Source organism: Zeus faber (assembly GCF_960531495.2).
Source record: "Zeus faber genome assembly, chromosome: 22".
Lineage (NCBI taxonomy): Eukaryota > Metazoa > Chordata > Actinopteri > Zeiformes > Zeidae > Zeus > Zeus faber.
The window spans coordinates 7,888,219-7,914,987 of NC_137209.1; the positions used below are offsets into that span (position 1 = coordinate 7,888,219).

General features: G+C 44.2%; 1 protein-coding gene across 1 annotated transcript; it reads right to left on the reverse strand.

The window, feature by feature from the left end:
- Positions 1-30: 30 nt before the first annotated feature.
- On the reverse strand, positions 31-26,637 carry acadvl (acyl-CoA dehydrogenase very long chain). The gene is made up of 20 exons (XM_080023258.1): positions 23,126-26,637; positions 22,967-23,033; positions 21,089-21,160; positions 20,756-20,828; positions 20,035-20,099; positions 19,749-19,883; positions 19,076-19,220; positions 18,657-18,786; positions 18,409-18,534; positions 17,632-17,830; positions 16,035-16,139; positions 15,843-15,929; positions 15,218-15,280; positions 11,868-11,969; positions 11,078-11,175; positions 10,851-10,923; positions 10,331-10,403; positions 10,097-10,169; positions 1,346-1,421; positions 31-1,225 (listed from the first exon to the last, which is right to left on the reverse strand). The coding sequence occupies exons 1-20, from the start codon at positions 23,182-23,184 to the stop codon at positions 1,088-1,090; spliced, it is 1,959 nt and encodes a 652-aa protein (XP_079879384.1). The 5' UTR covers positions 23,185-26,637; the 3' UTR covers positions 31-1,087.
- Between the last annotated feature and the right edge of the window lie 132 nt (positions 26,638-26,769).

The window sequence follows — 26,769 nt, forward strand, 5'->3', positions numbered from 1 at the left end:
ATTAAAGAAAGAATTTGGGAACAACTTGGATCTCATGAGGTCATGTTTGATATTTATTTCATTGTTACAAACCAGCAGCAGCAGTTACAACATTGGTATTTATTACGTTTTGGACACAGGGAAACTCAAGAGCTAGAATCCATGTTTATGAAGGCCGGTTCTGCTACCATCCCTTTTGGACATATTTATATCTGGACAGCGGTGACCTGATAACAGATCAAGGTGATCTCGAATAGTTTACAAAAATAAAAACAACACACCCAACTCAAGGTAATATGACAAGAAGCCCCATCAAGTTCCATCACTTAGTTTATGTACATACACCCCCAGAAACCTGAAAACCACCTGGGAAACGATCCATACAGCAACTGTGTTGCAGACTGTAGTTCATCTTATTTTGATTATTATTATTATTATTATTATTATTATTATTATTATATTATATAACACAATTGTAGGCAACGGTGCTGGAAACATTTTGGCTGAATCAGTTGAGCGTTTGCACTTGGGTGGCTCACGTCACGGCAGCTCGCCTCCCCGCACGCCCCCCCCTTCCCGGCGTTTCCACAGCGTCCCGGGGGGAGGGGGGAGTTAGTTTTCTAAGGCGAAAGTTCGCCGCATTGAAATACGGCAGTTCCGACGGGAAACCACACCGCATTCCACGCGGTGGACACACAGCACATCCGTATCGTTGGGAGATGGGGAATACCAGCGTTACCTCGGAAATTAAAAAGAAAAAAAAAAATAATAATAAAATAATCGCGTTTCGAAGGCTGAGGAAAAAAAAAAAAGTGGCACTGGCATTTGCTGTGTTCGGGCGCAGTGAGAGACCCCCCAAAATCACATCCAACCAGATCACCACATCTTCCAGAGAAGCTCAATGACCCTGGTGTACAGTTTCAAGGTCATTATACACTCGTTTGCTTTGCTATAGAAAACACCAACGCTTTCCCTAAAGAGACATTCATTGAGAGGTTGCGTGTTCAAAAGAATCAAAACTAAATACTTTAAACAACCGGGGAGGAGGGAAAGAAGCACTGGTGGGGGGTGGGGGTGTTAATGGTTGCGCGTCTCCTCGTCGTTTCCTTTAGAAGCCCAGAGGGTGAGGGGACACCACGCCCCCGTTCTCCACCACGGCCGCCGAGATGGCTCGCAGGTTCTTGAAGACCTGCCGGGTTTGGCCCGAGCGCAGAGCCTGAACGTCCAGCATGATCCTGTCGTGAGCCTGGCGGAAAGGAGCAATTTAAAACAAACAAGAACAATAAACAAAAAAACAAACAAACACAATTGTTGCTAATATCGAAATTGAGATGCCGTTTCCTCCCTGGAGGGTTTGTGGTCCTACCTCCACACACCAGGTCTCACACAGCATCTTCTCGTGCTGGGCGGAGGAGTGGCCCTGGCTCAGCGAGCGGGACGCCCTGCGGAGGAAGGAGGGGACCGAGTCACGAGGGCACGCTGCATTTTAATATAGAGGGGTAGCTGTTATGAGAATTTTATTAATTACTTTGCTATGTTATGTTACCATGACCATATAAAGTTGCGTGTGTAACAATATATCTAAATCGATGTAAATCACATATCAGCACACAGTGTTAATTCCCACAGACAGTATGCACTGTGAACTACCTAAAGAGATAAACTGTACATTCAATCCTTCCGCGTCACCGAGTTTGCTTTATCCTGAACACGTACAAATCTGCGACCCCAAACTGATTATATATTCTGACTCCCCAAATAAACTGTTGATGCCAGAGAGCTGCTCTTAAGCACACTTCTGGTCCAACCCTTGTACAACCTGCTCTTGTACGAGATAATAAATTCACTTTGAGACCAAAAACCTTTTTCTCTTCATCGCTAATTAGAAAACAGAGCATTCTGCAAAATAATGTTTCTAACAACTTGGCGCCCAACGCGGGGCTCCAACATCCTTGATTTTCTTCCAGGAAGACCAAAAAAAAAAAAAAAAAAGCTCCACCTCTTTTCCCCCCCCTAATAAAAGGGATTTGGAAATAGGGAGGCAAACTCTCACTGGAGGAGAACATGGTGACGGAGTCCGGCGCGAACCAACCGGGAGGAAAAGGTAAGGTCTCATCTAATATAATTCTCGCTATAAAACAATTAATTGAAATAGTTAACTAGGCTGTTGTAATGACAAACTAAACTGTCCGCTCGTACAGGTCAGGGACCTAAGGAAAAGTACCTGGGGTACTAAAGAAGGTAAAGGTGATCATAGTCTTGGAGACTTGGCCTCATCTTAAAGAAAATCAGTCTGGGACTGAGGCCGTTTGGAACTGTTTAAAGACACGAGGGACAGCAAAGATAGTCAGGATAAATAACCATGGGTAACAACAACCGAAAAATCACGAGAAGCAATCTCAAAGGCGATCTTAAATGTATGCATGAGAAAGACAAAAGAAATTCACAATACTATTATAGGTGGAGTAAGAAATATGTGTTCAGGGGGAAGTTGAATGCGGATGAATGTAACCAGCTAGTGGCATTGACATTGCAAAGGAGGCGAGCGAAAAAAAGAAAGACAAAGAAAAATTTGGTTTTGAGGAAGCAAGACCATGGCTGGAAGAGGCTAGGAAGAGAAGGGACACAAATGAAAAACAGAAACTAACGCTATCATGCATACTGGAGACAATGGAGTACTTTATAGACGGAGACAACAACTTGGACCACAGCCCGATCCTCCTCCAGGCCCAGAGCCGTCACTCCTCACTCCCTCAGCGCCCCCCTGCTCCCTTCCTCGCCGGGAACCAGACCCTCAAACTCCATCAATAAACCCGGACTTACAAGACTACACGGCCGAGATCCCGATGGCCACGTCAACGCCCAACTAACCCCAAAACGCGATAAGGTAAAACATTCTTTAATCCTTTGAGTCTAACACCAAAATTAGCCAACTGTACTATAAGCGGTGCAGAACAGTACCCTATGATAGCAATGCCAAATGCAAACGCTGGAGAAGACAACCAGTCTCAAACAGTGTATGTGCACAGGCCCTGGAATATGAATGATGTAAAGAAAGCTGTTGCCGGTATACCACATCCGCGAGATAACCTCGGCGCCTTTCTACATTTACATTTAGTAATTTAGCAGACGCTTTTATCCAAAGCGACTTACAAGGGAGAATAACATTCAGCTACATTGCGACAGAGATTAGTGTAACAACAACATTGGTGTAACAATAAATACTGCAAGGTGGTGCTAAGTAATTGTAGATTAGGACAGGAGGTACTCACTGAAGAGCTGGGTCTTCAGGTGCTTCTTAAAGACAGAGAGGGAGGTCCCCGCTCTGGTCATTTTTGGCAGCTCGTTCCACCAACGTGGAACTACAAATGAGAATAGCCTGGATTGCCGTGGCTGTATGGCCGGCAGAGCCAGGCGACGCTCATTTGACGAGCGCAGCATCCGGGGGGCAACATGTGCTCTTACAAGAGCATTTAAGTAGGCGGGAGCATTCCCAACAATCACTCTGTAGCATTCCCAACAATCACTCTGTTTCCCAACACTCACTCTGTTTCTCACAGGGGTCAGAAATTTACAAGCTAGCTATCGACTCAGTGCTGTAGAATGTGAACAGGCACTAAGAGAAATCCTGCGGACAGATTGGTGTTTGGTAGCAGGACAGTGAAACCCCGTAGCTGTAAATGCGCCCGCCGCCTACGACCCAACACCAGGAGGATAATACCGAGGCTTAGTGGAAGGACTGACCGGCAGAATTAAGGATCATTTTGTCAGCAGGGCAGACTACTCAAAAATCGGAGAAAGTACACAAAACAAAGAGGAAGTGGTCAACCCCTACTATGCCCGCCTTAAGGTTATCTTTGACGCCAATAATGGGCAGGTGGCCCCTGTCATGATGACAATGGGCCATATGCCCAACAGGTAAAAAACTAATTCTTAAACTGATTAAGGCCCAACATCTCTGGTTTCGTGAAAAAGAACTTGGTGGGATGGAAAACGTGCACTCCTGCTAACATTAAAGCTTACGCAACGCATGCTGAAGAACTAGAAGCGAGCACGAGACCGAGAACCAAGGTATTTGTCCGAAAAGATTCAAGTTGTGAGCAAGTCCACAATGACGGTTTGTGTGGCGCTTCCGCTTCTGTCATGTTCCGAGGCGACCAAAACACCAGAGGCCAAGGAAGAGGAAGACGGTTCCGAGGCGGAGGGGGGAGAGGAGCAGCGGGAGGAGGCAACGGGAGGGAGGACGGATGTTTCATCCGTGGAAAGAGGGATCACTGGGGCCGTGATTGCCCTCAAAGGACCAATGGATCTCGGAATGGAGGAGGGGGAGGTAACCAGACCAACACTGCGTGACTGACCGACTGCAAGGACGGAAATAATGTAATAATGTCAACACAGCTCACGACACCTCGTTCTCTGTAAGTGATGATGAACTTGAGAGAGAGGGGGAGGAAACTGAGGTTCTAGATCTGGAGGAAATATTTGCTCGTGCCAGGGAGAGTAATCACAGACCAACTGTAACATTAAAGGTTCATGGGAATAACATAGTGTTCCTGTGGGATTCAGGGGCATGTAAAACTGTGGTAACGGCAGCAAATAAACCCAGTGGAGTCACCTACTCAAAAGAGGAAATAACAGTCAAATCAGCAACCGGACAACAGTCAAGTCAAAAATTGACCAACCCCATCCATTTCCACCATGCGGAATCAAACCTCTCTTGTAAAGGCTTTTGGTTCTGTGACAACTCCGCTGTTGGGAAGTTGTTGATAAAACAGACTCCGGGAATGGTGCCAGTGAGCAGATAACAGTTGGCTCTGCACTCAAGTCACGCCTTACAGTATTTATAAAGCGCATTTCACTGTTTTTTCACAAATTCCTTTGCGTTGACCGAACTTATTATTTCCAGATTTTCTTCTGAACCTCGGTTGATTTTTTCTAGTTTTTTACATTTTATACAGCGGTCACCATCTCCAAAAATACCCATCTCAAAATTTAAATATGGACTTTATCAAATTAACCCCCTGCCAAGGGAAGAAATAATGTCTGGTAATCATTGATGTTTTCTGTAGAAGGGTTCTGTAGAGGTTATTCCAACAGCTAAACCTCATGCTTGAACGGTAGCAAAAGCTCTTCTACGAGATATTATTCCAAGATTTGGGATTCCTGAGAAATTATATAGCGACTGGTAGTCGTTTCGTTAATGGGACGATATGTCACTTAACTAAGGCTTTAGGAATATCAATGTAAAAAACACTGTTCCTACCATCCACAATCTGCAGGCCTAGTAGAGAGAACTAATGGAACAATAAAAAATAAATTGAGAAAAACTATGGCAGAAACAGGATTCATTTGGGTCGAGTGCCTTCCATTAGTATTATAAACATGAGAACGACACCCTGTGTCAGAGGGTTACCACCATATGAAGTGTTGTTTGGACAAGCCAAGGCAAAAACAACCATTGAAAGATTTTTCCGGAGAAACCAGACCTGAAGAAGCCACTCTGGCTGACTATGAGAAAACCAATCACTAACAAAAGTGTTGTTATCGACAGCTTCGCCGAAGAACACCCACAGCCACAGGACGAGCAAAAGGTAAACCCGGCGACTGGGTCTTCATCAAAGTGACCCAAAGGAAAAGATGGCATCAACCTCGATGGGAAGGACCGTTCCAAGTTCTTCTAACAACGTCAACAGCGGTGAAGCCTTTGCGAAGTTGCCAGCAGTTCTCAGCTCCAAGCACTCAATCAGTTATTTACAGATCAAAAGTACCTGTGTATAGGGGGTCCTCATTGTCTGTCGTGGGGACAGGTGTGGTGGCACACAGATCCCTATGGGTGGAAACACGAAAACACGCTTATAGATAAAAAAACAACACAGATTTAGTATGGTCCGCCGCCATGTGGACCTTGTAACCTGGTGTACATAACTACAATAAAAGCACAACCTGACAATAGGGGGGATCTATTGCTTGGCATCAGACGGCACGGGAAGAGACACAGGGGGCCAATTTAAAATCTTGGTGATACGAAAGCCACCCACCACCACCACTCTGCTCACGGACAACAAAAGAGAGCGGTAGCCCCAGGTGGATCTTTTGATACACAGGTTTACATCGACGCCATTGGAGTTCCCAGAGGGGTACTTGATGAGTTCAAAGGTAGAAATCAAATAGGCGCAGGTTTTGAATCTGCTTCGTTCTGGCGGTCCATGACAAATAACAGAGGTTCATAAATCACACTAGGAACACAGTTAAAGGCTTGGCAGAACAGATGGCAGCTACTAGTCTAATGGCGTGGTAGAACAAAATGGCATTAGACATGCTCTTAGCTGAGAAGGGTGGGGTACGCGTTCGGGTCGATGTGTTGTACATTCATTCCCAACAACACCGCATCGGATGGCTCGGTGACCAAGGCATTGCACAGGCTCACAACATTAGCTGAGGAACTGGCAGAGAATTCCGGCATTGACTCCTCCCTCACTGGCCTCTTTGGATCATGGTTCGGCCAGTGGAAGGGGGTTGATGGTCTCCATAATAACCTCTGGAGCTGTCGTTGCAGGTGTGCTAGTGGTCTTCGGATGCTGCATCATCCCACGTGTCAGAGGCCTGCTCCAAAGGCTGATTGAAACTGCAATAACCGAGAAGGAACTAATGGGGATTGAAGCAACAACTCCTCTTCTCGACTACAAGGGACCTTCATGGCCTAAGCGTGCCTATTATCCTTAGCATTATGACTAGCATGTTGAAAATCGTAAGAGGTGATGTGTGACGATGTCACACGCCTTAGGGAAATAGTGCATTAATGAAGCATTGATATATCGTACATACAGTCATCCAGTTAAAATTTTCCGTTTATATGCGTTATGTTGTTTCATTCCGTCGACCGTCACAGAGTGTGTCTTATCTTGAACACGTACGAATCTGCGACGCCAAACTGACCATATATTCTGACTCCCCAAAATAAACTGTTGATCCCAGAGAGCTGCTCTTAAGCACACCTCCAACCGGGTCAGGGGTGTGCTTAAGATCAACCGGCTCTTGTACAACATAATAAATTCACTTTAAAACCAAAAACCTTTTCCTCTTCTTTGTTAATTAGAAAACAGGGCATTTTGCAAAATAATGTTTCTAACAAGTTGACAAAGGGAGGTGACATTTTCAGAATTTCTTGATTTCCAGTGAGAAATACACACTCACTAAGCACTTTATTAGGGACACTATACTAATACTATGTAGGGCCTCAGTTTGCTCTCAAAACAGCCTCACTTCTTGGCATGGATTATACAAGCGGGGTAGTTCCAGCGGTACGTTGGGCTGACAAACCACCCTCTGCGGGGCCTGCCTGTCCTGAGCAGTACAGTTCCCAAACCAGGCAGTGACTTGCAGTACAGTATGCTACATACAGTACAGTAAGGCAGTGACTCAGTGAGGACCCCTGGTAAGTTCAGCAATGAGAGTCCTCATGGCTTGCAGGCACTTGCAGTACAGATGATGCACTTACAGAAGCACTTACTTGTGCTTCTGTAAATGCATCAAGTTTCTAAAATTTCACTTAAGTGAGTGAAAGTGCTTCTGTAAGTGCATCATCTGTACGGCAAGTGCCCGCAAACCATAAGGACTCTCAATGCTGAGCTCACCAGAGGTCCTCACTGAGTCACTGCCTTACTGTACTGTATGTAGCATACTGTACTGCAAGTTACTGTATCACTGTACTGCATTACTGCATACTGTACTGCATACTGTATCACTGTTCTGGGTTACTGCATACTGTGCTGTATTGCTGTTCTGTTTGGTGTTACTGTATTGCTGTGTCATACTGTTGTATACTGTTCTATATATCTCCATACTCACTTTATTTACATGCACTTTACTGCACATATCTGTATAAACAAATAGCCTATCCCATATGCATAACTCTATTCCCTTTACTTCTATTTTGTACCCCCACTCTGTATTACCTTTTTGAGTCTTATTTTATTTTATTTATGTTATTCTATTCTATTCACTAACTGCGTTACGTTTCAGGAATCAGTTAGTTTCAGTAAGTTAGTTCGGTAGGAATTAGTTTAGCTATTATGTTCAGTTTAGTAACTATTGTGCATAATCACCGGGTGCTTTGCAAAGACATTTCACTGCATATATGTATGAAAGTATGTATATGTATGTGACAAATAAACCTCTTGAATCTCACTTTGAGATTCTGCTCCATGCTGACATGATTGCATCACGTAGGTCCTGCAGATTTGTCAGCTGCACATTCATGCTGTAAATCTCCCGTTCTATCACATCCCAAAGGTGTTGTATTGGATTCACAAGGCGGGTTTGATCCTTAGATTCATGGCATTGGGCCAAATCCTGCCCCTACCATCCGTCTGCATCAGCAGAGATGGAGATTCATCAGACCCGGCCACGTTTCTCCAGTCTTCAACTGTCTAGTTTTGGTGAGCCTGTGCCCACTGCAGCCTCAGCTTTCTGTTCCTTGCTGACAGAAGTAGAACCCGACGTGGTCTTCTGCTGTTGCAGCCCATCTGCCTCAAGGTTCCACGTGTTGTTCATTCTGAGACGTTTTTTTTCTGTTCACCACAGTTGTACAGAGTGGTTATTGGAGTTACCGTAGCCTTTCTGTCAGCTCCAACCAGTCTGGCCGTTCTCCGTTGACCTCTCTCATCAACAAGGTGTTTCTGTCTGCAGAACCGACGCTCACTGGTATTTTTTGTTGTTTGCACCGTTCTGAGTAAACTCTAGAGACTGTTGTGCGTAGAAATCCCAGGAGATCAGCAGTTCCAGAAATACCCAAACCAAAGTCAAAAACACTGAGATCACATTTTTTCCCCGCTCTGATGGTTGATGTGAACGTTAACTGAAGCTACTGACCTATAAGCATTGCAGCCACACGATGGCTGACACGCACGCACACGCACACACAAGTATTAAATGAACTGTTTATTTTTGAGAAGGGAAGGAAGGAACTGGTGCCTAAAGTTCCCTGCGTTTCACAATGAGCAGATTTTCATCACATGACCTGTCCTGTGTTGTGAAGTCACATTTTATTCTTGAGAAATACAAAAAAAAAAAAAAATCTCATATTAGGCCTCGTTGCAAAGAGTTTCCCTTTCATCTGTAGTTAGCAAAATATAACGCGGTTTCCTGTATGATTAAATTACTGAAAATGTCTATAACATCTATGACGTAGCGGGATCACTCGACAGAACAGAGAGAGGAATGGAGCGGTTCAGCTGAAAGATTTAAACGATCAAATTAAAAGGAGGTAAAGACTCACTTCCCCCCGACCCCACAGGGTCCATGAAAAAAAGAAACACGGCGTTCCACCGCAGGACAAGTGTTTTTTAACGTGATCCATTTCTCATCACTTCAGTGATCTCTCACTAACTGCAAAGGTAGGAACGTCCTTTGATTATCCCAATGACCGTTCATCCGATCGACTCCACACCTGCTGGGTGTACTACCGGGGACCCAAGGATGTGCTGTGTCAAATTTGGTGCAATTTGGACACCCCCGGCACATGTGATATCAATAAACAGGGAACAGTGACCCGGCAGTGGGGGCCTTCAAGGCTCTGCGACTGAGTCACAAAGACTTGTGTGTGTCTTTCCACACCCGGTGCGTGACATTTTGTGAAACGGCGCCATTACAGTGTTTTGGGCACGGGCACGCTCATCGTCATGGCTTTTGATTTTCTTTTAATCCGGTTAGTCAGGAATTGCTTTCTGTTTAGCTTACATTTCCTCCATCGTGCCTGTCAGTCACATGACCTGACAATTTGCATGTCTCAGTTAAAAATACTTAATGGAAAAAAGGGACACACTGTCCTTCACATTTGTGGAATAGAAAACACATTTGAGTCTGCATTTTCATTTGATTTCCGTCAGATCAACTAACCTATATGTAGATCCATTTCCTGTAAACTATATGAGAGAGAGAGAGAGAGAGAGAGAGAGAGAGAGAGAGAGAGAGAGAGAGAGAGAGAGAGAGAGAGAGAGAGAGAGAGAGAGAGAGAGAGAGAGAGAGAGAGAGAGAGAGAGAGAGAGAGAGAGAGAGAGAGAGAGAGAGAGAGAGAGAGAGAGAGAGAGAGAGAGAGAGAGAGAGAGAACTAGCTCACCTGGCTAGGACCACCACCATGGCGTAAAGGTCGATGGCGCAGTCAGCGACTCTCTTCTGCACAAACTGTTCCTCTGCGAAGGCAACGGCAACACGGTGGATCGTTTAAAGTCCCGGGGCAACAACAACAACAACAACGAGCTGCGGCTCCTCTTGGGTGCCAAAAGCATGAAGGCGGTTCCCAGTCAGTATCAGTCTGTTTGCCCGCACACCCCCAGAGCGAAGCCCCACTCACCGATGATCTTCTTGCCGTGTTTGACAAGCTGCTCCTCCACGACGGCGCCGAACTGCTCGATGGCCTTGACCGTCTGGAGATGGGAGGCAAAAACGGGTCAGATCAGGATACTCTCCTTTTTTCTCAATTAATACATGTAAAAAAACAAAATCATTCAAGTTTTATTCAAATCCAACAATATTTTTTTATCAACTTAAACACCCCGTCAATATCCACTGTCTGTATGCTTAGGGCATTAATAAACATGAATCCCATTTCTGTACAGACAAGGCGTGGCTTTGTCACAAGTGTTTTCCGTACCGGTGCACAGATACAGAACGAACCCATCATTTAAGCAGAGCTTCACTGTTTCTATAACGTCCGCACCATTAGGCCGCGGTGAAGCACCGTGAAGAAGAGCGAGTCCGTTTCTCACCAGCAAAGAGTCCTGAAACGCTGAAAGCTACACCTGCGCTAAGACGCCCCCCCCCCTCCGCGCTTGCATTTAGAGACGGCCGCCGTTCACATCGAAATCACGCACCAGGTCGCCGCATCGCGCCAGGTCGGGATGCACGGTGCCCTGCAGCGTCAGACCGGTGCCCAAGCCTGCCTTCCTGTAGACAGAACAGAGAGGAGAGCCATCTGCATCACACATCACATTACAGCTGAGTTTAAATACACGCCAAACAAGTGTGTGTGTGTGTGTGTGTGTGTGTGTGTGTGTGTGTGTGTGTGTGTGTGTGTGTGTGTGTGTGTGTGTGTGGCCACCTCTTGGCTCTCTTGGTGAGCTCTTCTGCCAGCAGCCCGGCGTTGCCCAGAGGGTTCTTCAGGGCCTTCTGGAGACCCTTCAGCTGGTTTCCAGCGTTCTGCGGGACAGCGATCAGTTCAATTCATTGATCTATAGCAGACTTTTTTTCCCCAAACAAGGAGCCCTTATATGAGGGAAAAATACACCCTCACTTTTGTCCCAAAAAATAATGTGATACTCGGCCTATTTCCCACACTACTACAATATGTGTGGAAAAACATTCAAGGGAAAATGTATTTGTATTACACAATTTCAAAACACAAAATATAAAAACAATGTATTCAATTCAATTAACAAGTAACATTGTTTGTAGCTTAACAAACTATCAAACACAAAGCAAGAGGAATGTAAGAGTAAAAAGGAGACAATTATATACATATAATTATATATATTGCATAAAAATATAATATTTTTAGTTTTTAGTTAATAGTTTTTGTTTTGGTTTTTTTTCTACCTCCAAAAAACCTTTTCCCTCTAGCTCAGTGCCATTGGGCCCCAATTTGAGAATCGTTGTATCATGTAACTGTTCATTTCTCTGTTGAATTCCTCAGTTTGTGCCAAAAGCGTATCTGGAGATTTCCTCCCCCGTTTTCTGTGTGTGTGTGTGTGTGTGTGTGTGTGTGTGTGTGTGTGTGTGTGTGTGTGTGTGTGTGTGTGTGTGTGTTGTGTGTTGTGTGTGTGGCGTCAAGCCCAGAACTCATCTGGAAAAATAATGATGTTTGGGGTTTTTCCCCCTTTGGTTTCTGTCACCTGAAAGCCATTGAGAGCTACGAAGAGCCTGAGGATGTCATTGGTGCCCTCGAAGATCCGGAAGATCCGGAGGTCGCGCATCACTCTTTCCACCCCGGCGTCCTGGAGAGAGGAAGACACAGAGATGGAAGACCATCCTCCATTTTGTTAAACAGGGCTATAAAGTTGACTCACTCAGGATGAGCCTGAACGAGAGTGAGCACAGAATCATAATAAAGAATAGCAGTAAAGAAATGTTACTCAAGACTTCTGTGGCAGCGGGGAGTGGTTTTGACGCTGCTGGTTGCCATTCTCTAACAATAACCTTAACCCTAACTCTGACCCAGCTTACATTTTTGGCTGCTGCCACGTACTGCACCGACATGTGGGACTTCCTGTTTGACATCACCTGCACTGCTAGATCATAAAAGCAAAACTGCAGTGGAGCATGTGCCGCTTTCAGTCAGGAAGTGGAAAAAACCAAAGCCAGCTGGTGACAACCGGTGAACGTGCCAAATCAGGGCTGGCCGTTAAAATGATCTTGATAGGGGATCGTTACAGCGACAACAATGATAGACTTTGGACATTGTATACTAACAACCTAAAATGAACGTGGCAATAGCCACTTAGACTGAATTTTTTTGGCTTGCACGTCACAGTGCATGGCCATTTCCTACCAGAAAGCACTGTTTGCCCTCCCAGAAACGACAAAAGTGAATGTGAAAGTGGGTGGTAGAAAAACAAGTGGAGCCGAGGGCCACAAAAGCGACGGCGAGAGGGAACTCGCTTTGTCCCCCGAAAACCTGAGGAAATTGTTGACAAGAAAAAAAAAAAGGTAACACAAGGACAGCTTAAGACAGTCCCACGTCCTGGTGGTTCTTCTGCGGCGCTGCTGGGGGGCCACACCAAAACAACAGTGAATCGTGTCATCTTTTGTGGCCCCTGCCACATTATGAAAAGCGATCAAAAAGGAGCAGGGGAGAAAGGCGGGTTCAGGAAATTGATTTCAGAGCCGGACTCCAGGTACGAACTCCCAGGCAGGAAACACCTTTTCCAAAACTGCACCGCCTCATCTTCACCAAGAGTGCCGTGGAAAGCTGGAAATTCAGCTCAGGGATGGGAGACACTTTACCACAGCCACCACGGTCCAGCCGATCATCTGAACCATAAATGAGCCTCTACGTTCATAACATCGGCGAGGAGCGGGCTCTTCAAAGCGGACGCTCGCCGACGGCACATTTTCCGGAGGACCACGCCGCCGAAATAATCAGCCAGGGGCTGGAGGAGGCACTCGTATCTTGGGGCCTGGGCGAGGACCGACGGGTGTGCATCACAACGGACAATGGGGCAAAAATTGTCAAGGCTGTTTGACTCAAAGATCGGCCTCGCCTGCAGTGTTTCAGTCACCGGCTGCATCTGGCCACCGGTAAGTTAATGAACCCGTCGGGGGAAAAGAGTTATGCCTAAATGTTACCTTTTCAGCTGTAAAAAGGCTGTCACTTTTTGTTCATAATTCAAATATGTATTCGAGGTGGAAAGTGCACTCGGTACAGCGCAGACCTCCGCCAATGAGGCGACGCACCGAGGAGAGGCGGAGAACTCTGCGATAAGTGTCAGGAAATTTTGAAATGTCCTGGTAACAGACCAACAGAGAGACGGCATGATTTCATTACCTCCTCGGGGGATGTAATATAATAATTATATGAATGCAATGATGTGTTGGAATTCAAAATGTCCTCTTGCGATCTGCCGTGGTGAAAAAAAGAGACAGCCCCGGTGTGTCGTCTAAATGTAGCTTCTCATTGTACCGAAAATGTCATGAAAATATTATAATTTATTATCACAAGATTTTTAACTGATCTTTACAACTTGCGCGTATATTCTGTTTTCTTCCCTATTTACAGAGGGAAGTGAGAGAGACAAGAGAATCCAAAGAGCCATGGGTGTGTGCAAAAAGAAAAATGTGACCGACGGCATGGTGGAACATCCAGGCAACAACAAAGCCAGAGTGAGCATGGCAAAGCGGTACCTGGGTATTCCAGCCACCAGCTGGTGGCAATATTGCGTCCTGCCACAAGGGCAGCTTTAAAGCCAGACCCCATGAACAGACAGAAAAAATAATAATAATAATTATAATGGGGTTACAACTGATGTGCACTCGCTAAAAGATGTCAGGAGTTCCATCAGAAGAGTTGTGAGGCCCGGTGGCATGTACAGGGTGATGCTGAGAGTGTCCCCGCTACGCGCGGCGCTTTTTTTTGTTTCGTTCGTTCGCTGTTCCGTTTTTTGTTTCGTTCAAATTGAGTCAAATAAAAATGAAATGGAATCCAATTATTTTGATTTTTTTCGTGAACCAACACCTACTAACCTAAATTGTCCTACATTACTTTTCACATGTTAACAAATAAACTGATTGTTTATTGTCGTTGTGAGAGAGCGAGAAAGAGATAGAAAGCAGCGTTATTTACATGATTTTAATAAGCTACAAGCCAAGCTAACCTGTAAGGGAGCATGTTTGCAAAGTTCAATATTAACATTCAGATGTTATTCAATATATTCTTTTATGACTAAATATATTCTAAACCAAGCCATGTTTGCACAGTTGAATGTTTACATTATGTTATTCTATTTTTTTTTCCATGTTTATACACTATATTCAAAAGTTGAACTTATGAACCCTCTGGTTTCTTCAGGCTTCATTCATTATCAGAAAACTCTTCCAACTGGCAGAGTCATCGAATTTTATATTGTGATAATTATCCGTATTGATCACTATGGGAAAGTGATCATGGTCATATTTTTTGCCATATTGCCCAGCCCTCAAGTCAAACTAGCATGTCCATCCAAAACGTGGGGAGTTAATATGACACTTAATCAAGTATTTCAAACTAAGACATGCAACTTGTCCCATGAGTGTAATAAGCTAAAATAAAATAATAATGACATAAATAATGTAGGACATGTAAACATCGGTAAAGTACAAAATGATTCCTGAAAATCGATTAAAAGACCTTTGGCATTATGTCACAGCAGCCGATTTTCCTCAAAGATGTTCTTCAATAAATCGCTGATAATATAAGAAAATTATCACAGTAAAAGTCTAGTCCGGCACCGTGACACAATGTGTGTATTTTATTTATCCCTTGTAAGTCGCTTTGGATAAAAGCGTCTGCTAAATGACTAAATGTAAATGTTATAATCAATTTATGTGACGAGTTGACAGAATTAAATAGCGAAATACAGGGAATCTTTGTGACCAGTTACTTTTGTCAACTACCCTCATGCATAAATGTAATAAAAATAAGAATAGGTTTTTTTTGGCAGGTGTCATGGGCTTACACAACTAACGTGCCACACTCCACCTCCCTCACCTTCATGAAGCCCATGCCGCCCATAACTTGAATACACTCGTCGGTCACCGTCCAGGCCGCTTCCTGTTGACAAAGCAAACAAAATTTAAAAAAGACACAACCGGCATGAATATTTAATCTACTGTTGGGGAAAAAAAAAAAAAGCCTGGGCTTGACAAGAAGTGACGTCAGACAAGTTTGTTATTATTACTTACAACAAATGAATAAGTCACATATTTCAAAATAATCACATTTTTAATATTAACGTTGGATGTCCATATTATGTATGTCCAATAAATCTCCTTTTATATCAGTTTATGTGTATATATTTTTTTCGCACTTTACAAAAACTATATGAAGGGAGTTTTAAACTCTCATTAATGGGACATGGTAAATGTCCGGCAGAGCAAACCACTCGCTTTCGTAGTGGGGAAATAAAAACAAGCTCTCCCATTTATATTTATGACATAATTTGCGATGCAAAACTTATCCGACCACTCGTCGGCCTTCAATGAGCCCGATTTCAATTCCGCCTCTTGTGCAGAAAGGGGAACCTCATGAATCTACACTTCTACAATCTAACACCTTCTCAATCCCCAGAGGGAAACCTCGGGTGAAAACAACCGCAAAGAGGAAATGGACGTACAGAGGCGAAGATCTTGCTAATGGCCGCTTCGATCTGGAACTCCGACGCGCCGCTGTCCATGTTGCCGCTGACCATGTAGGCCATGGACTGCAAATAGAGGGAGGCATCTTAAAACCCCATGGTGACAGGTGGAGTTGCGGGGAGCGCGGAGGCTCCAACGCAGGCGTTCCTGGAGCGCCACGGCGGCCTCACCTCTGTGACGTAGTGCAGCATGGCCATACGGGCGATCTTCTCCTGGATGGCGCCGTAGTTGTGGATCTTGTTCCCGAACTGGGTTCTGTTCGCCGCGTGGTCCACCTGAAGGACAGAGAGGGAGGAGACGGAAGAGCCACGTGGGTAAACGCGGCCTTTCGGTCACGGGCCTTACAGTCACACCTTACTACGTCAACATAAATATGGAATCTGACCAGAAAAATATGGAATCTGACGCCTGGACGCTATGGGTAGCAACTAATCAATCCCAGAGTTGAAATTGGGATCCCAACACATAATCCCCATGACAGCGTCTGCAGCAAGTGGTGCTGAGAGGAGGTGACGGTGCAGTGTGCCACGGGGAACGTCCCACCACAGCACAGATTAAAAGCCCATCGGAAAGTCCAAATCAAATGAAAGTACTTTACAAAAAGTCAGAATGTGTCGTGCTGCAGCTGTTGCTGTGAGGTTGTGTCAGCCGAGGATAGCACAGCAGTGGGCTCTAGGGACGGGAGATAAGAATCGGTTTAAGAACGTGCACGTTCCCCACTTGGCGCCAATAAAAATATTTAAAAAACATTAAAAATTGTATTTTTATTGTCGATTTATTTCTTCTTTTTTTTCCCGACATTAACTGAATGAAACAAAAAAATGTGCATGCGCTATCCCAATGAGAGTCCTTGCCTTGCGAACGTTGGAGCAAACTTTTAGATCACAAAGATATTAAGTGAAGGTATTTGATTCTCAGGGGACCTTCAAAGTTCCTACTTCCCCTTAGGGAGTCCACAGAACTTTTGGTCTGAAAACACCTTTTTTTTTTTTTTATTAATTTTTCATGTAACATCAAAATACTACCAAAACAAGAACATTTGCTGAAGGAGAACTTTTTAATAATCCATAATAGTTGCACTTTGTAATGGCTGTATGACACTTGCAATGCCACTTTTTCGATACTACTGATATTACTGTAGTACCCACTGCACCAAAAAAACGGTTACAGCCGCTAACATCTGGCATTTGATGTAGAAAAAGAAAAAAAAGCATACACATCTAGCCGCAATGGGAACGGTGCTTATGACCTGCTGATTTTGGTGTAAACACGGTTATTAACACTTCCCTTTTTTTTCCTGCTGTTACTACAGTACGCCTCTTGTGTTAGTAATACTGCAACGCTGTCAAGTTCAAAAGACTATTTGCCACATACAAATACATACGTTCATGCATGGAGTCAAACGCCATGACACCCGGTGATTACGCACAATAAACTCTATAAGCTCAATACTAAATCTACTAAAATGTGCGTAATCGTGTTCAATATAGAGCTCAGTAGCTGACTCTCTACATCCCTAGATTCTCATTTCAATTTGTACTGTTTTTTTTTGCTGCTGCAACGCCTGAATTTCCCTCCTCTATCAATAAAGTTTTATCTTATCTTATCCTAATTGTCAAAAAATAACTTGATATTTATATGCAATAAACACAAAATCATAACACATTGAGATTTGGGACCCCACACATTCAAAACAGAAAGTCAACTCAAACCGTCTCGCCGTCGCCCCCTGGTGTTCCAGCCATGCCGGTCCTGAAAGCCACTCACCGCCTTGGAGAGGACGCCCTTCATGGTGCCGGCGAGGGCGGCGGCCATGCCAAAGCGCCCGTTGTTCAGGATGTTCATGGCCACCTTGAAGCCGCCGCCCAGCTCTCCCAGCACGCAGTCGGCCGGCACGCGCACGTTCTCGAAGTAGACCTCGGCCGTGTTGGATGCCTTGATGCCCATCTTCTTCTCCGGGGGACCGCTGTGTGGACGAGTCCCAAAATGAGTCTCCAAACTTTATTTGTCGCCACGTGACATTGCAGCGTGTCAGATTAGCACTGCAGGCCAACAGTGTGAAAATAAAAGCAGCAAAACAAGTTGAAATAAGTTCACTTCAAACATATTAAAGTGACTCAAATGAAGTGGCAAAGAAAATAAACATATTGAAGAAATATTTACAAATATAAAATAATAATAAATAGGAACATTTAACAAAATTGAGTTAAAACAAATTAAAGTGACTCGAATGAAGTTAAAAAGAAAATATGCAAATTTAAGAAATATTTACAAAAAAAAAAAAAAAAAAAAAATCAGGAACATTTAACAAAATTTAGTTAAAATTAATTAAAGTGGCTCAAATAATGTTAAAAAGAAAATATGCAAATTTAACACTTTAAGACTATTAAAAAAAAAAGTAGGAAAAGCAAGCTGAGAAAATGCACAAAATCTGGGGCAAATAAACTGAACTGAAAGCGTAATGCATACTGTAGGTCAGTGTACACACAGCTGCCGCTTCGAATAAGACGTGACATATTCTCGCTTAAAAGGCTTCGACCTTACTGCGACACTCCACCGAAGGCCCTCTCCACCACAAACGCCGTGATCTTGTCCTTCATCTCCCCCGTCTTGGCATCTTTCATCGGCGTTTTGGCAAACACGGTGAAGATCTCGGCCAGGCCTCCGTTGCTGCTCGGGTCAAAGAAGAAGAAGAAGAATCGATAAAGGCACAAGCTCCTTCGGCCAAAAGGCGCAGCGCTGCGAATACGTCCGGCGCATGGTGCAAAGCCTCTCTTGGCCGGAGCGCCGACCTGATCCAGATCTTGCTCCCGTTGAGGGTGAAGTACTCCCCGCACGGCGACTGCACCGCCGTGGTCTTGATGGACGCCGCGTCGGAGCCGCTGGCGGGCTCCGTCAGACAGAAGGCGGCCATGTTCTCACCTGGACAGAACCACAACATGGACACGTGCACGTCTCAAAAAGATAAACAAATGCTTCTATATCCAGTTCTTTGTTGGTACAGAGGTGGGGGTTTGCTGTGTGTGCTGTTCCTTTTTGTTTTTTAGTCTTATTGTCAGTATTCTGTTTCACCACTTCAATTCCTCAGGTTTGGTACCGCTTAAAATCTTTCAGCTTTATACTGCTTCCTTTTAAATGTTCAGGTTTGTTTTTCCGTGACACTGCCATATTACATTTGTTGTGTCTATCTATCCAAAATGACCTGTCTCACCTGTGGCCACCTTGGGCAGGTATTTGGCCTTCTGGGCGGGGTTGCCAAACAGCAGGATACCCTTGAAGCCGATGGACTGGTGGGCGCCCAGGGTAATGCCAACGCCCAGGTCGTGCATGCCGACGATCTCCACCAGCCTGGCGTACTGGGAGAGGGACCAGAGCGTTAACCAAACTGTCCGTGTGTTCGGACAGAAGATAGGACGGCCACGACGGTCCTCGGTAACTTGAATCGGTGCAAACGGAGAATCCTCTCATCCGGTTCTCGTTCCTTTAAACACCAGTTCAATGTAAGAATGAACCAACGTCCCTCTCTCTCTCTCTCTCTCTCTCTCTCTCTCTCTCTCTCTCTAAAAAAAATAAAAAAAAATAACTGATAGGCATATCCCTAAAGTACCTGTTATCTGTTTAATCCTGTTATTGTAATGAACGGAGACGGATTAAAAAAAAAATTGGACTCCAAGGGGGCAGCCCTGTACATGAGCAGTAGTTTTATTTTTTTGTACATTCAACTCCTGTGTTCATCTGTGTGGTCCAACACTGTGCTTTTAGAAACATTCTATGGCTGAATCCCATAATAACGTAAAACTAAATAGTTGCTTAAAAATGAAAACACGCACACACACACACACACACACACACGAGGACTTGCTGCTACGTTCCAGGGGGGTTACCTGTGTGTTGGTGAGGCCCAGGCCCCCCAGGTCGGCAGGCACCTGCAGCCCAAACGCCCCCAACTCCTTCAGCCCCTCCATGGTGTGGTCCTCCACCTTCTCCAGGGCGTCGTTCTTCACCGGGTCATTCACCTCCTGCCCGGGTGGAAGCAGAGAGGTGAGAGGGAGAGGGAGAGAGTTGGGACCAAAAACATTGCAGTAAAACACACGCCGGCCATATTGATATCAACATACAGAACATCTTCCACGTCAACAAGCGTCTCAGAACGGGTGTTTTTCTACTTACCTCAAAGAATTTTCCGACCGGCCCAACAAGCTCTCTGAGGAACTGGTCCTGCTCTTCATTCAACACTGCAGAAAGATGGAGAACGGCGTTCAGATCCAGGATGTTGGGCCGAGGGGTTGAGGCGCGGCCCCCAGAGCGGGGCGTGTCAAAAAATGGCGCCACCTTGACCAAGGTCAACGCGAGGGTGGAGCTCCACATCCTCTTTAACTTTGTTGGACATGATGGAACAAGTTGCGTGAAAAGAAAAGTCGTCGTACTTCATGTCCCGTGTTTTTTTGTGGTACGGCGAGCTTTGATGACGCTTTAACTTTTTATTTCATATGTGTATTGTATATGACCTTTTATTTTTCAGGTCTTTATCATTGAGACCTTTTTTGTATATTTGTATTTGTGTTATCTTTAAGGTTATATCTGTTATTTATCATTAGGTTTAGTGTACATTGGCAGATTTTTTTAAGTGTTTTTTTTGTGTACAGTTAAATGTTTTGTGTATTGTATCGTTTAAAGGTTTTCAATATATCGCCATTTTCTTTCTTTTTTTTAATGTGCCTATTGTGTTTATGTGAGCTGCTGGGACACTGCAATTTCCCTTCAGGACACACACACACACACACACACACACACACACACACACACACACACACACACACACACACACACACACACACACACACACACACACACACACACACACACACACACACACACACACACACTCTACCTGAAGGGAAGGGGAACACCTGAGATGTGTTGATCTGCCCTCTGAACATGTTGACTGCAAATGATTTGGATTCCTGCGCGGAAAAGAAATAAATAAGGAGTTTAGCTGGTGGAAACACAAAAACGATTCGTCACAAATAATCTCATGATTGCTTTTACCTAAAATACTTAAAACCTATTACTCAAAGGACACAAGCTCAAGATCATCTGTGAAATTGCCATTTAAGAAGACACGCGCCCACATACACGTGACGTGAACTATTAGGAAAGTGTCACTAAGAAGGGATGAAGTGTTCCAATAATTGAGGCGGTATTAGGTGTAGTATTGACATACTGGGGAGACTGCCTTCTTCTCCGCCTTAGAGGAGGCAGCGTCACTGGCCACGGCAGGCTTCTCCAACGCCGCCTGTGGGTGGAGGGCGAGAGGAGGGCAGAGGGGCGGAAAGTAGGGGAAGGGTGGCAGGGGATTCAGTTCAGCATGGCTGCAATTTAACAAAGGGCAGCTGACGGTGAAATAATTATTTGTATCATTTTGTAAAACTGATAGATTTAACCATCGCCCTCACTATTTGCAGATTGTATAAGATAATAATACTGTAATATATCGAACATAATATAATTTTATTTAAAGAGACGCGCATTTGAGTATTTTTCGAGCTTATAGAGCTTGTGCGTAATCACCGGGTGTCATGACATTTCACTGCATATACGTACGACCGTATGTGTATGTATGTGACAAATAATCTCTTGAACTTGAACTCAATGAATAAATTAACTGATTGAAAGTTTAGACAGTGTGCGAGAGTCTTCATTTTCAATGTCCAAATATTCAAAACAATAATTTCTTTAATATATCATATCACATGGCCTCTTGCAGAGGGATGTCCGAGATATTTGACCTTTGGCAACAGCTACACACTGGAGGCAACTTGCCATGAACATAATTAAAGATGTGCTTTGACAACACTGATAAATGCTGTTGTTTCTGTAGTTAATAGAAGTAGGGTAAAAGTGTAGGGTTTCCCTTGAAAATAATGTATTAAAGTTTATGCACCGTGCATTATACACAACCGGCGGGCAGTCATACAAGCCTTCTTATAGCAACTTGGCACAAAAATTAAAGTTGTAATCCATAATATTGGCTGTGTTGGGTGGATTACACTATATTTACTCCCCCCCCTCCCTTTCAATATCCAGGCTCACTTTCATTTTCGCTCCAAGACAGTAAAATTACTTTCTTGAAACAATGCACCCCACAAATTCACCCCAGCGGTCTTTCACTTGTTGCGTTTTCCCGAGGAGCGCATTCTTGGCCGGGAAAATCAATGGAAACAGTGTATCGAGGAGATGGTCCTTAGCGCATAAACACATTGATTGGTTGTTTCCAATCAAGTGCCAGCGAAATAAACTAACAAATATAGGAAATGATTTGACAAAATTGCACGCACAACCCCAACACAATGAAGGGCCGTTTCTTATAAAGTGCCAGCTAGATGAATTTGATGAATTATGTTTTTTTATATATATATTTTTTTTTCATTTTAATCATACCCTAATATTTTACCATATTCAGGTGACATTTAGAACCAGAATCAAAATCTGTTCATTGGGCCGTGTACTGTAGATGTGGTCTTGGTAATGGATAAAAAAAAAAACGGGAAAAAAAAACAAAACAAAACAAACAAACATGTATAAATACACTATATACGAAGTGTGCTCAAAGATAAGCCGCAGGAAAGTATATTGGGGGACTAAATAGCAGAAGGGCTGCAAGTATTGACTGGGTATGAATACAAATATGAATACGGTTGGATATTTGCGTACATGGTTAATAATATGTAAACAACAGTACAGGAGCAGAGTGAGGGGCAGGGGCTGGGGACATTGTTCTGTGTGTTATTATTATCATCATCATCATCATCATCATTGTAGTATTTATATGCAGCTCTGATGAGGACGTGGAAAAGCTCTGTCTCTGCACAACACGACAAGGCGCCACCTTCGGAAGCGGCCACGCCATGTGACCGGTGAACTCTCCCCTACTTCCAGATAGGCTGGAGGGGCTGGCGGGGCTGGCGGGGCTGGGTGACAATGAGGGCACGGGTGTCACCTCGGCCACCAACCCCCAAAATAACGAGGACCCATCCACCCTGTCGACATACAGGACGCCCGGAAACACGGTGGAATTGTCGTGTGGAAACGCAAAACCCACCTCTGCAGCCTGGCCGGCGTACAGGCGAGCATTTTGGGCAGCGACGACCGCGGCCTGACGTTGAGCCCTGGTAGAGAGACCGGCATAGAAAATTCAGGTTTTCGTCATCGAACCGAGCGCCGACACTACGATTTGATGGGAAAAGTTTCATCTACTCACCCAGAGAGAAGAATGGTGCCGCACAAAGCGGTGGACCGGCTCACTTTGCCGAGCAGCATACTACCTGGAGGAATGACTTTCCGCTCGGACGAGACGAGAGTATGTTTTCGCTATTCGAACGACTTTTAATACGCGTGGCTACGAGTTAAATTCATAGACAAACGCGGGGGGGAAGGTCAGCTGAACACGTACCGTGCGGTTGGACAGGAGCAGCTCTGTCAAAGAGGCGACGTTCGTACTCTTAACCGGGACCTTTTTTTTTTTTTTCCTTTCCTCCCCTCCCCGACGCAAACGACGCCGGTGCAGCACGGGAGATGTAGTGCGGGCGACAGGCGCCGCTCTGGAACTACAACCGGCGGGTGGCGGCGAAGGACCACGCAGCTGTCTGATTTTGTTGGGGTTGTTTTGGGTTGTTTTTTTTTTGCCTGTTGACCAGTCAGTACTACACGTCGATCGCTCACATTTTTAACATTGTTTTAAAATGATGTCTAACTTCAGATTACAACTGCGGCTATACACTTTTTTGCTTTACTGTGGTTACTTAATTTAGCCTTATTTTTTTTTTTTTTTTGTCATTAATTCCACTGGAAAAGGCAGAAGCACAATTACTTTACAACTGTATGATGTGGCCTTTTGGGACATGGGGCGATGACACACAGACGCCAGAGTTGAAAACGGTGTTTCAAAGTGAAAAGCACAGCATCAGAAATTCTAAACGCTCAGAAAATAAACACACTAGATATTTAGGTATTAAAAGAAGTGGACAAATAATCCTGCTGCCCATTAAAATTGGACCAAGGACCTCATTTTGGATCAGGACCCACCGGTTGAGAACCAGTGTCTCACAATTTAGATGGAAATAGATCATTTATGTGCAAAAACAACTAATTCACTACTAGGGCATCCTGTAAACACCCTTACTTTGAGTTATTGGCCATGGTTGTGAAAGTGTCAGTGTTTAACATATACTTTCAACATATATATTTAACATATACCTCCACCCAACAAAAAAAAAAAAATGTAGATGATATAGTATACAAGTATCAAATTTATTCTCAAATGCACAAAACATAGGCAACAATATTAAAATCAAAACAAAAGTGACACGTCCATGTCATTTTTTTTTTGTTTGTTTGAAACGTCGACTCTTCATTTAGCACCTTTATGGTTTGATTATACACGACCTATATGGACACGCATACAAAGACATGGAAAACGGTTGAATAATGCGGGTCAGTAACGTACAAAATCTGTATAGGGAGCCGGGGCGTTTAAAATCACAGCCACTCCTAGATATACATTCTATGTAATCCAAAAGTACCATATTCCTTGATGTGTTTGTCTCTTTGTTCAAGTACCATTTTACAAGTCCACGGCCCCGTACAAAATGACGTGGCACTCATTCGGCCACTACTCAACAGAAACTAATAAAACACAAGTTCACCCGATATGTTTTTGGACCTGTTTTCTTTCACATTAGATCTCACTATTCTGTATAGTTGTTTTTTTTTTTTTTTTTTTTTTTTTAAACACATGGGAGCAGAAGATATTTACAAAGACCATTTCTTGGGAAAGTAATCATTCTCCATGGATGAGTTACATGTGCAGCCTTGTGTGTAACAGTCTTATTTAAATGTGAACCATAAGGCACTCTTGATATATTGCTGGTGAAGATAGCCCTCTATTTGGGTTTAGCCCTCCACGAGGTCTGTGCGTTCTTGGCCGTTCTTCCACCCGACTGCGGCGCTGGCTTGGGATCTGTTCCACATTCTTATCATTTCTACATTTCGTCTCAGAATCAGATCACAGATCAGCTCCGAAACACCCTCCGGCGACACTCAAGCCGGGTTATTTTCACGTCAATGAAAGAGCGCCTCTGTTCCCTGGCCTTAGTCCTCTAATTTGGGGGGAAAAAAAACCCAAAACAAACAAACATGACGCTTACAAGTTGCTGGGCTTGAATACAGGCAGCAAACTGGAGGAGTGGAGGAGTGTCAGAGAGGGAGCCACGGAACTTTATCATTTATACATTCACTGGCCACTTCATTAGGCACACCTTGCTAGTACCGGATTGGACCCCCTTTTGCCTTCAGAACTGTCTTAATTCTTCGTGGCATTGATTCAACAAGGTGTTGGAAACATTCCTCAGAGATTTTGGTCCATAGTGACATGATAGCATCACGCAGTTGCCCCAGATTTGTCGGCTGCACATCCATGACGCTAAACTCCAGTTCCACCACATCCCAAAGGTGCACTATTGGATGGAGATCTGGTGACTGCGGCGGCCATTGGAGTCCAGTGAACTCATTGTCATATAAAGAAACCAGTTAGAGATGATTTGAGCTTTGTGACATGGTGCATTATACTGCTGGAAGTAGCCATCACAAGATGGTTGCACTGTGCTCATAAAGGGATGGACATGGTCAGCAACAATACTCAGGTAAGCTGTGGCCTTTAAACTATGCTCAATTGGTACTAAGGGGCCCAAAGTCTGCCAAGAAAATATCCCCCACATCATTACACCACCACCACCAGCCTGAACCCTTGATACAAGACAGGATGGATCCATGTTTTCATGTTGTTTTTACTCCAGATTCTGACTCTACCATCTGAATGTCGCAGCTGAAATGGAGACTCATCAGACCAGGCAACGTTTTTCCAATCTTCTTTTGTCCATTTTTAGGGAGCCTGTGCCAATTGTAGCTTCAGTTTCTTGTTCTGAGCTGACAGGAGTGGCACCAGGTGTGTTTTTCTGCTGCTGTAGCCCATCTGCGTCAAGGTTCGACGTGTTGTGCGTTCAGAGATGGTATTCCGCATACCTTGGTTGTAACCAGTGGTTATTTGAGTTACTGTTGCCTTTCTATCGTCTCAAACCAGTCTGCCCATTCTCCTCTGACAGCAACAAGGCATTTTCGTCCACACAACTGCCGCTCACTGGATATTTTCTCTTTTTTCGGACCATTCTCTGTAAACCCGAGAGATGGTTGTGCGTGAAAATCCCAGTAGGTCAGCAGTTTCTGAAATACTCCGACCAGCCCGTCTGGCACCAACAACCATGCCACGTTCAAAGTCACTTCAATCCCCTTTCTTCCCCATTCTGATGCCCGGGTTGAACTTCAGCAAGTCATCCTCACCATGTCTACATGCCTATATGCAATGAGTTGCTGCCATGTGATTGGCTGATAAGCTACTTGTGTTAACAAGCAATTGAACAAGTGTACCTAATAAAGTGGCCAGTGGGTGTAGTTTGTGTACAGTTCATTGTTTGGATGTGTTAAGAGAGTGGCGGGTGCGTTTCTGGTCCTAAATCTTTTACATACAACATAGCATTGTGTACATTTGTTTGTCTAAAAAAAACAAAAAAGAGAAAAAACTAAATATCGAATACAAATGTGGTAAAAACATAAATGTAGTTTTACTGTGTAAAGTAAATCTCTAGTGTTATTTTTTTTTTTATTCTCAATGTTAAACCCTGTTCTCACCAAATTCCAAAATAGAAGGACTCAAATCCAATCTAACCCAAATGGCCCGTGTGGTTCAAAAAGCTCCTATCACATACTCAGTCAGAACAAGTGGAAACGGCACACAAGCATCACATTGATGGTCACTCACACCGGGACAGACCAAACCTTCCAGCCCTCCGC

Excerpts from the sequence above, each read along its gene's own strand:
- acadvl (XM_080023258.1), bottom strand. The coding sequence starts at position 23,184 with ATGCTGCTCGGCAAAGTGAGCCGGTCCACCGCTTTGTGCGGCACCATT. Across the intron at positions 15,281-15,842 it reads TTAGCAAGATCTTCGCCTCT|GAAGCGGCCTGGACGGTGAC; the intron begins GTACGTCCATTT and ends CTTTGTCAACAG. Across the intron at positions 10,404-10,850 it reads TGGCGCGATGCGGCGACCTG|ACGGTCAAGGCCATCGAGCA; the intron begins GTGCGTGATTTC and ends TCCCATCTCCAG.